At 45.6% G+C, this 15769-nt stretch overlaps 1 protein-coding gene across 2 annotated transcripts in view; it reads left to right on the forward strand.

Annotated features, from left to right (window-relative positions):
- Positions 1–15769, forward strand: part of ADGRA2 (adhesion G protein-coupled receptor A2) — a 115448-nt gene that overhangs the window by 62173 nt on the left and 37506 nt on the right. For both annotated transcript variants that reach the window (XM_035139199.2, XM_060268607.1), the window contains exons 3-4: positions 13650–13721; positions 15365–15436. In XM_035139199.2, coding sequence (XP_034995090.2) covers positions 13650–13721; positions 15365–15436 — 144 coding nt within the window. The remainder of the gene's footprint in view (positions 1–13649; positions 13722–15364; positions 15437–15769) is intronic.

Consider the following 15769-nt stretch of genomic DNA (forward strand, 5'->3'; position numbering starts at 1 on the left):
AAGGGCCAACCCAGTGCCTGTGGAAAGCTTGCACAACAGCACTCTTCCCATCTGTGGTTCCCATTGCCTGCCACTGCAATGTCTGTCACCTACAACAGCAATCCCTCATCCAGAGAAGGAGGCAGGCAGGCAGGCAGGTAGGCAAAAGAAATACCTGTATGGATTCCCCCCAGTTGCCTTTCCACTGTGTACATGTTTTGGTGACCACTGTAAGAACAGGATGCTGGACTACATGGGCTTTTATTCTGATCCATCAAGCTCTTCATATATTTTTTTTGTCCATATATGACAGAGCTTGCAAAATCATGAACAGAATGGAGAATGTAGATAAAGGCATCTCTCTCTCTCTCTCTCTCTCTCTCTCTCTCTCTCTCTCTCTCTCATGCACTACAAGAATTTGGGGTCATCCAATGTTAAGTGTATTTGCACTTAGCTCAGGACTGAGAAAGAGAATTATTTCTCCATGCAACACATCACATAGATTCAAGAACCTCATGAGATGTCTGGTAGCTTAGGTAGCTTATGAAAAGCAAAAACAAAGATAAGAATGATTGAAGGAGGACAGTATCACAAACAATCCCAGCATCATCAGCCTTGGAATGTTTGCAGCCAGTGGATGAGAGAGGCACTTGAACTTCTTTCGCTGGGACATAACTGATTGACTACAAATGGAGGAGAATTCAAAGGTAGGCAGAAATAATATTAAAAATAAAAAGAAATGAATTAAATAAAGTCATTGGTAAACTAAGACAAGCGAAGAGCAAGTGAAGAAAATGGCATTCTTGTTACCAGTACATGCAGCTTAAATAGTTACTAGAATTTGGGCTGCTTTGATCTATGCAGATTTCTGTGTATATCGTGGATAGGCAGAAGGTAGTTCAGGAACAACTGATTGATCTCTGACTGATTTACAGTAGTATGGCAAGGATTTTGGACTTCAACAATACCAACAAAATAACTCCTCCCCCCCAATTATTTTGCTGAAATGTAGAAAGTGATTGGGGGAGGTTATCAAAAGTGCACTTTTGTGCAGATGAACTGTGATCTCCATTCAGTTCTGGTACTCAGAACAAATTCCTGGGCACAGAATTCTTTAATTCTAAGTGTCTCTCTTTTGCACCAGGCTCTGTTTTGTGGATCTTGGCATTTTTATATATATAAAAAATACAGAAAACACAAAACCCCAGATCTTGCAAGACTGAAGTCTGCCCAGCCCTTGTGTAAATTGCCTGTTTACTATTCTAATCCACCCGTATTTTTATGCCACTGCAAAACAGCCAAGGTGGAATGAGCAAGTGCGGTAAACATGGGTTGAGTTGGACTCATGTCAAAGCATGCAGCAAATATACTTACTGATCCACTTAACTTTACCCTCCTGACTTATACCATATTGTAAGAAATGGCATGAAGATTTCACTTTCCTCCACTTCGTTCATAAGACTCTCTGGGTGGTTGGTGTCTTTAATCACAGTGAACAATAATACTGAAAACAAAATGAATAGTTACAGCAGTGCTAGCAGCATCCTCAGCTTAAACCGATATATGCTGATATTGCTGAAGAATGGAACAATACAGTATTTGTTAACTTCAAAATTCTAAAGGCAGCCTTCCTTGAGATAAGAGTTTGTCTAGATGTGGTAGGCTACAACTCCCAGCATTTTTTACTGTTGGTCATGCTTGCTGGGGACGCGGGTGGTGCTGTGGTCTAAACCACTGAGACTAGGGCTTGCCGATCGGAAGGTCGGCGGTTCAAATCCCCACGACGGGGTGAGCTTCCGTGGCTCGGTCCCAGCTCCTGCCAACCTAGCAGCTCGAAAGCACGTCAAAGTGCAAGTAGATAAATAGGTACTGCTCCAGCGGGAAGGTAAACAGTGTTTCTGTGCGCTGCTCTGGTTCACCAGAAGCGGCTTAGTCATGCTGGCCACATGACCTGGAAGCTGTCCACCAGCTCCCTCGGCCAGTAAAGTGAGATGAGCGGCGCAACCCCAGAGTCGTTCTCAACTGGACTTAACTTTCAGGGGTCCTTTACCTTTTTATGCTTGCTGAGGTTGATGGTAATTGGAGTCCAACTATATCTAGAAGACACTACATTGGCTACCCCTGATCTAGAAACATATCAGGAATAAAAGATACTGTCTTTTCTTCCACAGCTATACCTCACCCAATTTTGTAGCTGTTTTGCTGTATCTCTCTTATGATTTCACCTATTTACCTATCCAGAATTTCTCCAGGTGACTTGGAGCTGTCCCTTCAGCACCACCGCCCACCTGGCCACAAGGAGTGTTTTTCTGACGCTCTTTGCAAATGGGATTTTGTTGCACATCAGTTCACAAGAAAAAGAAGAAAGAGCCCAGTGTTAGATCTCTTCCCTCCTCTACTCTGTCAGTTTTAACAGCAATGGAACAAACTCTATGATTATATGATTCCATCCTAATCAGGAACTAATTCATCCAAAGATTGCAGGTTGCTATGTTGGCCTATTAGGAGAGCAGCAACAACACCAACAACACCACCAAAGTAACAGCAAACATTTCCTCAAAAACTGACAATGCACCGGAGACTTCTCTTATGCCACACTCCCTACAACAGCCATTTTGTGGCTGGTGCCCACAGTACTTCCTCAAAATTACAAAAGTGCCTATTGGCCCCAAACCTTTGGCAGCCATGGGAAACCTTGAGGGAAGCGCAAGACAAAAGGTCATTGTCAGGAGGCAGGTATCTACTGAGGTCCATATCCCTGTGGGGGAGCTACTGCCCGTCCCTGGAGCCTCCTGATCCTATTGCCATCACTGCTTGTTCACCAGCCCATCTTGAAGATGCAAGTAGTAAGCAGAGTGAAGAGGTGGAACACTATTTTTTGACCCTGGACATTTGCATGGTCTGGCCTCTGGGGGAAAACACGACAGTGGCAAGGACAGAGAGAAGGCCCCACTTATGGCCTCTTTTCCGGGAGCCCCACAGAACCTGGGGCTGGCATGGACAAGGATCCTTCTTCTACCCTGGCAGTAGCTGCACAGCCCAGTTCTTTAATAGGTGCTAGCAGCCTCATGCTTGGCATTGCCCAGGATTTCTAAGAAACCTAACAAAAATCAACACAGTTTTGAAAGGTCCAGTCTGCCGTCTTGATTCAGCATTGTCTGCAATTGTATCCCCAACATAGACAAAAATCTGCTCCTAGAACTCAGGAACCACCATGCAAAATGTGGTTACAGTATCTTAAGAGGTCTCCATGTGCATAGCTTACTTTTTTTAAAAAAAAAGTTCTGTCAATAAGTAAAATAAACAGGCATCAGAACATTTAAGCATGACTACCCCCCAATGCAATTAAATAACAGATTGCCAGACAGTTTTTCTTCAAAATGGAATGTAGCATCTGCAAAATGCAGGGGATCTGTTTTCTGTCAGATCTCGGTAAACCAGCCTTCCCTAACCTGATCCCCTCCAGCTGTTTTGGACTACAACTCCTGTCAGCCCCCTGGAATCTCTGCTGCTGTCAGGGCCGGCTCTAGGTAGAGTCCCGGTGGTGCGGGGCGCCGGGCCAGTAGGCTGGGTGTTGCGCCCTGCGAGGGCAGGGGCGCCGGAGTGATCTCCACCCCTCAGCGCCAGGGCGCGCGACCTGCTCGAGACTGCCCTGGCTGCTGTCCTTCTCCAGGTTAGGAAAGGCAGCAGTAAATTATAGAAAGCAAACTATTTCTGTTTCATTTCTAATACTCTTGGGCATGTTATTGCTCTCTTAGGAGGATGCCAGCAATTAACACATCTCTTCCTAGCAGTGCAAACCTATGCATCTCTACTCAGAAGTGAGTCTCCTCAGTGGCCTGCTTCACACATTGTTGTAAGACAAGTTGTGGCTTTCCAAGACTGCATACAACTCTTGACCCATAGAGACCAGCTTGCATTCACTTTTGCTCACTATGGCACAGCAGCTAAGCAAAAGTTTGGCTTACTATGTTGTCTGAGCCCAGGATCATGGTTAAGCTCTAGACTCCTTAACCAAGAACAAACCTTGGCATAGCTGCACTTCCACACTAAGCCAAAAGGACTAGGGAGAAGTAAAGCAGGCGCACTCTACTCTCTGGGAGTCTCCATGCTCACGCTAAGTCGTCTCCAGATTGCAGTGGAGATGGAGATCTGCTTGGTGATACTCTGGCTCAGGAACTGTGGATCACAGCACACCATTTTGTCTTTCATTTCTCTAAGGGGCTGCAGCCTCCCACTTTTTAAATGCCTTTTAGGTGGGCCTGCTGACGAGCAACTTGGTAAAACCAGCAGTGCCTGAATACTTTTCTCCTTGGAGAATTGTAACCTTACTTGTAAAAAAAAAAAGCAACCCACAAAAAACCCAACAACCCATACCCACCTGCTGTTAAAACTGCTCTTTTGCTGGCAGCTGCGGCTTGGTAGGTCAATGAGGCAACAGTCCCCAGAAGACAAAGGAGGCCTTCAGCTAGCTGAAGTCTACCATCCAACTTCAGGCAGAAGCAAGGTGGGTGGGAAGGCCTTTCTTTGTCGCAAAGGAAATGATCTGCAAGAGAACAGGACAAGCTTTGTTCTGGGCTGCTGTGGGTTGACTCCTTGCCGAGCATATGTGTTGGCAGGGTCTCACCACGTATGCAATGGATATGTTTTTTTTTTCCTTTGCAGCTGGATGCTTTCATCCATCTCCAGCCCTTGACAAAACAGGGGTGCACCTCATTGCCCTTTTCTGTAAGGGTTCAGGTTTGTGTGGCAAAATGAGCCTAGAAGAGGCTGAGGGATGCCATCTGGAGATCTGGAGGAGGATAAGAGATTGTCTTGAGATCTAGAAAAGGTTAAGGAACTCCATCTCCAGATCTGGAAGAGGCTGAGGAATACCACTTGATTGGAAAAAAAGAACAACAACCATCACTGATTCCATTTCAATAGCTTACAAATATCTGCAAAATGACTGCAACAGTAAAGATTTAATCAGCTTCCTGTTATTAGTACCAAGATTAACTGCTACACGAATCTGGAAGTATTTGGAAAATACCACTTTAGAATATTGGTGCAATAGGGTCTTTTAAAAAACAAAAACAAAAAACCCCTATCTGTTAACTCAAGAGGGTATGACCAAAAGTGTGACCAAAAAAAACCCATTTTATTTTACATGGTTTGATTTTATTAAATTTACCAATGAAGGAATTGAAGTGCCAGTAACCCCAGCTAGGCGTGTGGGTATATGGAATTCTTCCTAGCGATATTAGACCTTATGAGAGTCTGTGCCACAAGTATTTCCAACTGTACTTACTGAACCCTGTAAAAAAAGATAAAAGAGATAAAAAAGGACTCTGATGCTTAAGCTGTGTACATTTCTTCTTAATCCTCTTCTTCTTTGAATTGAACTATGTACAGTACTGGAAGACTATCTCTTTTGAACAGTTTACAGTTCTGATCTACCCTCATATTTTTCAAATTCAATTTTAAAAGCATTTTAAAAAAATAAATATTGGGTTTGTCACTGGGGGGCTGTTCCCAAATCCAGCCCTGCTCCTGGGTGTGCAGGTGGCAGCACTGGCCAGGAGTCCATTTGTCCAGTGTCATATGCCCATTGCACCCTTTCACTCATGCCCAGTGGTATCCTTTGAAGAGGTTCCATTTACATCAGCGGGTCTATTGATGTGTGGCAGGTTGTTTCATGAGATAAGCCCTTTCCCTATGTTATGGAACACTTTTTTAAAAAATGAAAAATTCAGGCAGCTCATCTGAAGCAGGATAGCATATGTTGGTCATTGACATGGCAAACACTGGAAGAAGATGGAATGGCTTCAGAGGGAAAGAATCCACAGTACCTTCTGTGCACAGTCCTGACTTACATTGGGCTCTCAAAGTTTGCATTTGCTTCCGCCACTAGACCTAGAAGGACACCTGCATTGCATTTTCCATTCGGGTGCTTTCTGTTGTTGGCTGCAGAAGTCGTTGGCAGCAATAGCACCAGCTTTCTGACACGTGGCGCTTTGCCACCGAGTCGGACACAAGGAAAAAGCCACTTAGCCTGAACTCCTGAGGTCGGTCCTAATCCACCGCTTGCTTCAGTAAACATGGCAACCTGCTGCTGCAATGCCTCGGCCACAGCATGGCTCTACTTGGCTCAGCAGCCTGTTCGTCAGCTCTGTGTTTGTGACAGTGTTTGGGATCAGTAGGACACAGGGGGGGGGGTATTTTGGCTGTTGGGAATAGTCATTGCAAGTGTGGCCGCTAATGAAATCTTGCAGTGTAGAGAGAAAGGCCAGTCTCTCTAACTTTCTTTCTGTTTCTCATTTTTTCCATTCTTTAGTTCATTTCTCCCCATTTTCACATCAGTTGGCAATTTATTTAAATAGCCCTCGTCAAAATTCATCCTATGAGTACTCATATCCCCACTGTTCATTTTATTTATTTTATTTGGTTGGTTAATATTTTATATTTTATGCTTGTTTTACATTTCACTATGTATTGTTAAAATGTAATCATCTTCAACACCACCACCACCATCATCATATTGCTGTTGTTTAGTCGTGTCCGACTCTTCGTGACCCCATGGACCAGAGCATGGCAGGCACTCCTGTCTTCCACTGCCTCCCGCAGTTTGGTCAGACTCATGTTGGTAACTTCGAGAACACCATCATCATAAAAACATATTAGTAATTCAGGATGAGTAGGTGTTTCAATTTTGGTTTGCTCCGCTTTTCATGTTTCCGATCTCAAAGTCAGTTCTCAATGTTTCTGCAGAAGTTTTTCCCATATTCATATATATATATATAATCATCATGAAACAGCATTTTCATGCATATCTCTCCTAAAATTTGCATGCAATTTTGCCTAATACACACATTTTGTGCAAAGCATTTCCCACCAATATGCATTTCTAGGCACACTTTGCCCTAGCACATGCATTTTTGTACACTTTACTTGACTGGTAAATTGCAGAATTCGCAGATGTGTGGATTTTGAAGGGCGGCTGCATTTCGGTTTGTAATACTGTTTTGGAAAGTGCAGATTTCGCCTTTAAAAGCAAACGTAATTGAATGCCTTCCCCCATTTCTACAGTATTAGTGATACCCATCACTAATGGGTAGCTAGTTTTAGGACAAGTTGTTCTTTAGGTGGCCATGAATATTGCTTCACTTACTCCAAAATGTGCTAATTCATCCCTGCTGTGTATGGGGGCTGCTTTGCTATTGCCCCTGTCCATCATGTACCAGGGGGACGAGACAGAATTCTCTGCTTTCCACTGAGATCAAAACCCCTCCTTTTCCTGTCTTTTATTATTTCTTTGTGGGGGTGGTTGATATCTCCTCAAAGAAGAAAAGAAAAAGAGAACTCATTCCAAAGCCAGGTGGATTTGATACAACCGTCACTACGCAGAGAGAAGAAACCACCATATATCAGCAGAACCACCCCCTTCTCCTGCTTGCTTCCCTGTAAAATCTGGATAGATTTCCTTCCTGCGTCTGCTGAATTCATGAATCCTTTCCCAGCTGCTCCTTCCAGATGCATGCAATAAATTCAGCAGCCAGAAGTTTGCAAAGAAGCTGAGAGTTTGTCCGCCCGCCCCCCCCAGCTGATCCATGACACTCCTCCTTTCCTTATGAGCATAGGATCCTGCCTTATACCAAATCAGGCCATGGGTCCATCTAGTTCAGTATTTCCTACACTGTCTGGCAGCAGCTGTCCAGGATTTCAGGCAGAGGTCTTTCCCCACCCACCTAGCTGGAGATGGCAAGGCTTGGACCTGGGACCTTCTGAACACAAAGCAGATGCTCTCCCAGTGAGACATGGCCCTTCTAAAGTTGCAACCATCACACACACACACACACACACACACACACACACACACACACACACATCGTGCTTAAGCAGGGACTGCTAATTTTCTAGAGACTGCTGCTTTAACCCCAGTGGAGTCAGATCCATTGAAAACACAGGGCTGTGCCACCATTAACACACCAAGCATGTTACTTGTACATCCATGTTTAATCTAATGTATGGAGCTGCCTTAAAGTGCTTTGAAATGGTACATGGGGCAAAATGTCGCAGCCAGGATACTGATGGGCGCGAGGAGTTTTGACGCTACTGTGCCAGTTTTGCATGAGCTACAGTAGTTGCTTGTTTGTTCCTGATCTCCATTCAAGCCCAAAATGGTCTGGGACCTGGATGCCTTAACCTCAGACCACTGGTCCATTTAGCTCAGCATTGTCCGCTCTGGCTGGCAGCAACCCTCCAGAGCACTGTATCCAAAGATGTTCTCTACCAGCCATGCCTGGGGATGGTGGAATTGAACCTGGGATCTTCCGCATGGAGAGGGGGAAAGCGCTTTTTGCATTCCTCTGCAAGGAACCGCTCTTTAGCACCCAATTGGAGAAAACAGCAAATTATATTTCCCTGGATTGCCATTAGTTCTGATCTCTTGTAAACAGTGGGTTTACAAGAGAGTGGGACAAAGGGGAAATCGCTTGGACCCTTACTTTCTGGGCACAGCAGAAGTGTGTCATCAAACAAGACCTATCTATTTCCACCTGTCAAATGTGGAGAAGCCTTCCTATTGCTCCTGTCGCTGCAGAGGCTGTGGGTGACGCCCTTAACCCCTGGCTCTGGCAGCTCCATAACGGACTCCTGCATCTGTGATTTAGCCACTGGATCTTTTGAAGTGGAGCTAATGAAAGCCTTTGAGCTTCCTCCAAGCTGAACTCCAGACAGAGGTCTATTGTGGCTGCATTGACAAGGGCCCTTCATTCAGAGTTATCACATGCTTATGAGATAGTCCCAGCTGAAGAAACAACTTTGCCCTGAGGCCGCTTGTGGCATTTGAACCGTTCTCCTTGATCCCCTTTGCACAGCCCATGAGAATTGTGCAGTGTGTGGTTCTATCCTTAGGAATGGGCAAGGAAGGATTCTCCACTGGACTGTCAAAGACCCGTTCCACCCTGAGTTGCTCCTATTGCTGTCCTTTCCCCAAGCACCTGTTTTTGCCAGTAAGGTAGTATTTTACCTCTGTGGCCTCTGAGGAATAGTAGCAACAGTGGCAGCTAGACATCACATTTCAGGTGGGCTTTGATAGCTCCTACACCTGTCTTCTGATTTGACTACAAGAAGGAAAGACTGGGCTGGATATTTCTCAGCAAGTTGATCTGAGATGCCCCCTTTTTTACTTTGATTATAAAGAGGGGTGTGTGTGGAGCTCCTTACCCCCCAACCTCTCTGTTAGACTAAGGATGCGACCCAATGCCTTTTTCCGTCAGCATGTTTTGACTGTTGCTATGAGGTAGGCAAAAGCCCCACCCCAGCCCAATTTGTCTGCAGGCAAAATCTGCCCTGTCCCCAAATACGACAACCGATTAATTCTGCAGCAGAGGCTGCAGAGGGGAGATCAGGGCCAGGGTCAGCAGGAGTGACACACACCATCCACAAAGATGTCCAGTGGACATGTTTAGAAGGTGAAAATAGGTCTATTATGCATGCATTAAAATAGGGATGTTTAAAAGGTGAAAATAGGTCTATTATGCATGCATTAAAATAGGGATGGGGAGCCCGCGGCCTTTCAGATGTGGTTGGACTCTGAATCCTATCATCCCATGCCATTGCCCACACTTCCTGGGGTTGATGGGAGTTGCTGACTGATCGTTGCAAAGAGGAAAAGGAGTAGTAGTGGAATGGAGTCTCCTGGAAATGGGCAGACTGACTGGTTAGGACCCTGAATCTCAGCACTCTGTGCTGCACCCTTTTGTTAAGGTCCCACTTCCATGAAACTATGGAGTGGTGAACTTGGGTAATGATCCTTAGTTCAGGATGCTGCAAGCACGCCCGTGTTTTCCTTTGAGGAATGCTGAGTGATGTGGCTCTCTGTGATCTCAGGGAAAACGGTTTCCCAGCACAGACGTTTGGGAGGCAGGGCAGGCAGCATTTGAAGAAGAGCTTTTTTAGTGCTTGCCAACCCTGATTTCTAGCTCCAGCTGTCTGTTTGGGATTATGGGGTGGTTTCTCCTGCTGCTTTTGTTCTTTCCCCCCCTTTAAAGTATGATTTAGGGTAGCAGCTGTGCACAATGTGGCCTGCGTGACTCTGCTCATCTCCTCTTTTTTGCAAAACTCTGTAGAGACTCTGGGGCAGGAGAGAGAATGGCAGTAGGTTCATGTCTGGAAGGACAATCTTATCGCTAGCGAGTTTCTGAAATGAGTAACTTGCAGAGCCAAGTGCCTGCACTTCGGCCCTGAATCTAGAGAGACTGAGGCGGTGGTGGGTGGAAGGGATTTGCTCAGCTTTGAAATCATGAGGTGCCCTTCTCTGAATTGCATGCTGCGTCACAAGGGAGATGAGGCATCATTTTCTAGTCTGCTCTGTGTTTACCTCATGCAGCACTGTTCCCATTCTGCTGCAATTAACCTTCCACTGAAAACGACACCATTTGCATCACCATCTGCTGTGTCAGTTTTAAGTAATTTGCATCATCATGTAAAATAGGTTGTCGTTGCATTATAGCACCCCATTCATTTCAATGTGAAGGAAATGCAATGTGATTTTTTTTGGGGGGGTTGCTGCAAGCAATTGCATGTTCTTTGCTGACTGAAATCAACAACAGCAACAAATGCTGATCTGATTCACTGGATAGATTTCCATTTTAGACATGGGACAAATAAGTGACCACTGTAAAGTCCTGCTCCTGTTTCCTTTAGAATTCTCCAACTTTCACAGACGTAACATAAATACTGTATCACTTGCAAGAGTAAAATACCTAAAGCTTTCTGCAATCTTCTTAGGACATCAAGTGGGCTCTGCAGCCGAGTGTTGCAATGTGGGTTGCTGCTGTTCAGGATTTCAGTCACTCGACTCCATTCCCCCTCCTTTGGTTTTCTGTTCCCCCTTCCCCAATACGTAGTCAGCTCTCCATCGCCACCAAACTCAACCAGCCCACATTTTGCTGATTTTTTGGGGTGGTGGGTGGGTGGGGCTTCCCTTTGGAATTTTTATTTAAAAAATTCAAACATTGCTCATACCACTGTGTGGGTGGTGCCATTTTGGCTATGAAAGGATCAGTGCTCAGGGTCTAAACGTTGGAAATACAGTGGGACCTTGGTTTTCGAACAGCTTAGTTCTTGAATGTTTTGGCTCCTGAATGCCGCAAACCCCGAAGTGACTGTTCCAGTTTGCGAACTATTTTTGGAAGCCAAACATCTGACAGGGCTTCCACGGCTTCCGATTGGCTGCAGGAACTTCCTGCTGCCAATCAGAAACCGTGCTTTGGTTTCCAAACATTTTGGAAGTCGAACAGAAGTCGATAACTATGTACACCACCTTGAGCTCCTTGGAGGAAAGTTGGGGTATAAATGCAACAACAACAACAACAACAACAACAACAACAACAACAACAACATTAAAATACAGTAATTTATTAAACATTAAAAGCTTCCCTAAACAGGGCTGCCTTCAGATGTCCTCTAAAAGTCATATCATAGAATCATAAAACTGTAGCAAATGCTGGTGAATTTTCATGAGGACTTAAAAACAAAAAACAAAAAAACAATTCAGACAACAGAATTTAAGATTGGAAACTGAGATGCCCCAAAGCTGATATATCCACCCATACATACTTCTTATATCATGGCATAGAAAGTAGACAGAAGTTTTCCTCCCTCTCTTATAATGCTAAAACACGAGATCTTCTGGGCGCTTGGGTGGGCTGGGTTGTCTGTGCCTGTGCCTGTTGCTGGTTGTTGTTTTTTTTATTACACAGTGTAAACACTGAGCGGTGAAAAGAAGCCACCATTACTGGGGCAAGAAGAACCCAGATGAGGACTCTTAATGAATTACAGAAAAATAACGAACCTCCTGAAGCTGTACACATCCTTTGATGTTTGAGGTTAATGGTAGTGAGTGCCTTTAGGCTCTACCCATCGAGTTAATTTCCGTGCGGTGGAAATCCACCACTATATTGCAAAGGAAAGGAAAGGAAAGGAAAGGGGGAAGTTGCTGTCTGATGAACAGGAGCCTGGGGGTTGCTCTGGTTTCTTATCCAGAAGTTCAGTGAACGTGTGCTTAAGTGGTCGCCCTTCCCCTTCCCCCATCCCTCTCTCCTGATGCAAAAGAAACAGGTAATAGGTGAGAAAGGAGGTGATGAGAGCTCTCTCTCTCTCTCTCTCTCTCTCTCTCTCTCTCTCTCTCACACACACACACACACACACACACACACGTCTGTGGGGGGCAAGAGAAGGAAGACCTATCCCCTCTGGATGAACTATAACCCCCAGACTCCTACCTTTTTTTTTTTTAATGCGTGCGTCTGTGTGTGCGTGCGGACACACACACTATAAGTTATCAGTGGGGCGGTATGTTTGGCTGTCAATCAGAACATTGGTGGTTTGAGCCCACCCAGGGATGGCTGTGGCAGGATTCCTGACATGGAGGAGGTTAAAGTAGATGGCCATTGGGATCCCTTCCAACTCTACGATTCTATGATTCTATCCAACGCTAGTCCTACCCAGAGTAACCCTAATGATATGAATATACATGGCTAATTTGGCCCATCGTTTTCAATGAGTACTATGAATACAAGTTGGTTGGATATGGCCCAAGGTTTCCAGTGTTTGTAGAACCTATGTGGCAAAATGTACTGGCACCATTCTTCTGATTCATTTGTGGGAAACTAGCTTGCTACCTCCACCACTTTTAGTGTTTTATTTTGCTCACCTCCCCCCCCACCTCCCCACCCCCCAAATCACACACACACATATGAATGAGACAGGCACACAGAGAGCCAGATTTGCTACCATAATCTGCTACTGACCTGAAAGGGAGATTAGATAAATTCATGGCAGATAAGCTATCAATGGCTAGTAGTTATGCTTGTTATATCAGGATCAGAAGCATCGTGACTCTGAATCACCGGCTGCAGGGGAAGAACAGCATGTTCTTGTGTCCTCCTCCTGAGTAACCCATAGGCATCTTGGGCTTCTGTGCAATACATGCTGCTAAACTACACAAGGACTTTGGTCTGAACCAACAGGGCTCTCTTTAAGATATATTTTTTTAACAGTTGCTTTTTGTCATGGACCAGGAGGGGGAGCACTTCAAAGATTGAATTTATTCATTCATTCATTTAAAAATGCAGTTGTCATCTTCCCTTTTTTCCAGGAAAAAGAAAAAGTGAAAGAAAAAGAATCACAATTCACAGCACTGTAAACATAGCAAACAAGAGACAACCACCTCCCTGGGGGGTGGGGGTGGGGAGTTATATGAACCGTAATCTGTAATAATTGTTTTAAAAACCACTTGGTTGATTAGAAAGGCTGGATATATGTATATACAGAAAATGTTGGCATAGCCTGTGGAGACTGGTCTGTTTGGGTGAATGGCCCCCCAGCCTTCTTAAGCCAGACCAAGAGGGGCCTGGCTGTCAGTTTCCTCCTCAATCTCAGTTTTGCCCTCAGGGAGAAGGATGGGGACAAAACCTGAGTTCGTGGGCTCCTCCTGTCATTGGCTCCAGCTCTGCCTACCGTTGGCTTCATTAACTTTCTGGTCCACCACTGGGCGCAGCCTGGTTGCAGTGATACGGAGTGAGGAATTTCACCCAGTCCTCAATAAGAAGAGACCCCTGACCTCCCACCGGGAACATGGAACTCAGATCCTTCCTAACACCAAATGTCTTTTTCCTCCCCAGAGACCTAAAGAACAACTTGATTAGCATCATCCAGCCTGGAGCTTTTCTAGGCCTCACGGACCTGAAGCGTTTGTAAGTACTACTCTCAAGCCCCACCCCCAAACTCCAGAGCTGCCCATTGGCTTTTCCTAATGTTCAGCTGAAACTGCCTCTTGGAATTTAAGCCCCTTAGATCCAATCTTGCCTTTTGGGTCAGCAGAGAACAAACCTTTGCTCTCCCCACATGATCTTCAATGAGTGTACAATCAAATATATCTATACACGTGTACAGTTTTTCTCATGCAACATCCTGATGGGTACATTCCTTTATCAATGGGCACGGTTGTTGAGCTGTACCAATGAACAAGTGCATGCTGTTTCACACAAACAGTTGCAGATGTGTAGAGGCAGTTGTGGGACCCAGGTGGCGCTGTGGGTTAAACCACTGAGCCTAGGGCTTGCTGATCAGAAGGTCGGCAGTTCAAATCCCTGTGACGGGGTGAGCTCCCGTTGCTTGGTCCCAGCTCCTGCCAACCTAGCAGTTCGAAAGCACGTCAGAGTGCAAGTAGATAAATAGGAACCGCTCCAGCGGGAAGGTAAACGGCGTTTCCGTGTGCTGCTCTGGTTTGCCAGAAGCGGCTTTGTCATGCTGGCCACATGACCTGGAAGCTATACGCCGGCTCCCTCGGCCAATAATACGAGATGAGCGCGCAACCCCAGAGTCGGTCACAACTGGACCTAATGGTCAGGGGTCCCTTTACCTTTTTAGAGGCAGTTTTACCTGAGTTCAGTGTGATGTGTGAACAAGCCTTTCGTCTCCCCCCTCCAGTCTTCTCTTCTCCATTACTTCCTTCCAACTCTTGTCTATGAGATTAGATTTATCCATTTAAAGCATTTATTTATATAAAGTATATCAAAAAGTATTTTTATATTACCATGTCATAAAACATCAGGGCGTTGCTTTCCATACCCCTGGCCATCTTTGCTGCTGTTCTCTGAACCCATTTCAGTTTGTCTACCTGTTCTGTCACTGGAGACTATGGCAGGGAGGAAGAAAGTAGATGTCAAAGGGCTGTTCTCTCCCACCCTTGGCCATCTCTGACACAGCCCGCCTTCCATTCACTTGTTGTTTCACCCCCATGAATTGCCATGGTAGATCTCCCCCTATCTGCTGCTGCCAACATCACTCTGGCCATCCAGTAAGTTCCTAGCTACAATCTCAATCAATGCTAGCACACAAGAACATCTTGCTCCAATTTTATTCCTGTACAGAGCAGTCCAACTACATGAGCACCAGCCCTAATGTCCCCACATGGTTTCCCAAATATGGGGAGGCTTATAAGCCCCTTTGTGAGAAGAGTGTGTGAGGACGGCACCCCTAGGGCCATTGGTGTAGAGGCTAGCATGTGCAGCCGCACACCCTCCAGTGGAAAGGATACCCTGTTCAGGAATGGCTCCTGAAGAGACCTAGATTCTCATGCTCAACAAAATCCACCTCCAGTAACATCATTTCTCACACCCTCTCCATGTTGCTAAGCAGATATCCTTGAGAACACAGCTTGCAAAACGTCAGTCTGACATGGTGGCGGCTGCTATTTGCCCATGGACAATTCATTGAGCCATCGTGTCCCTTTTAGTTTGACCTCTGGGTCCTGTGGGCTGCATTTCCTCCTGGCATTGCCCGTGGCTTCCACGGTCCTCTCACGGCTCTTTTGCCTCCTCTGATTATTCAACAGGGACCTCTCCAACAACCGCATTGGGTGTCTCAGCTCTGGCATCTTCCAGGGATTGGTCAGCCTCATCCGCTTGTGAGTATTTGTGGTGGTGGCCCAAAGTCTTCAGCATTTGTGTTAGTGACTGAATCTTTGCTCAGCAGACCGATTCCTCGGCTGCCAAGCAGGGGTGGCCAACTTTGTGTGCTCCAGTTGTTGCTGGACTTCAATGACCATAACCTCTGACCACATATTTTCTAGGGTCGATGGGAGTTGGAGCTCAACAACATCTGGAGGGCACCAGGTTGTCTACCCCTGCTGTCAAAGATATACCTCCTGTCTATGCAAGTTGCAAAATGTGCTTTGGTCTTCTATTATAACTGCTAGCCACAATGGCTGTGTTCTCACTCTGCTGTCGGAGGCAGGGGG

The sequence above is a fragment of the Zootoca vivipara genome, chromosome 15 (genome assembly GCF_963506605.1).
Source record: "Zootoca vivipara chromosome 15, rZooViv1.1, whole genome shotgun sequence".
Classification (NCBI taxonomy): domain Eukaryota; kingdom Metazoa; phylum Chordata; class Lepidosauria; order Squamata; family Lacertidae; genus Zootoca; species Zootoca vivipara.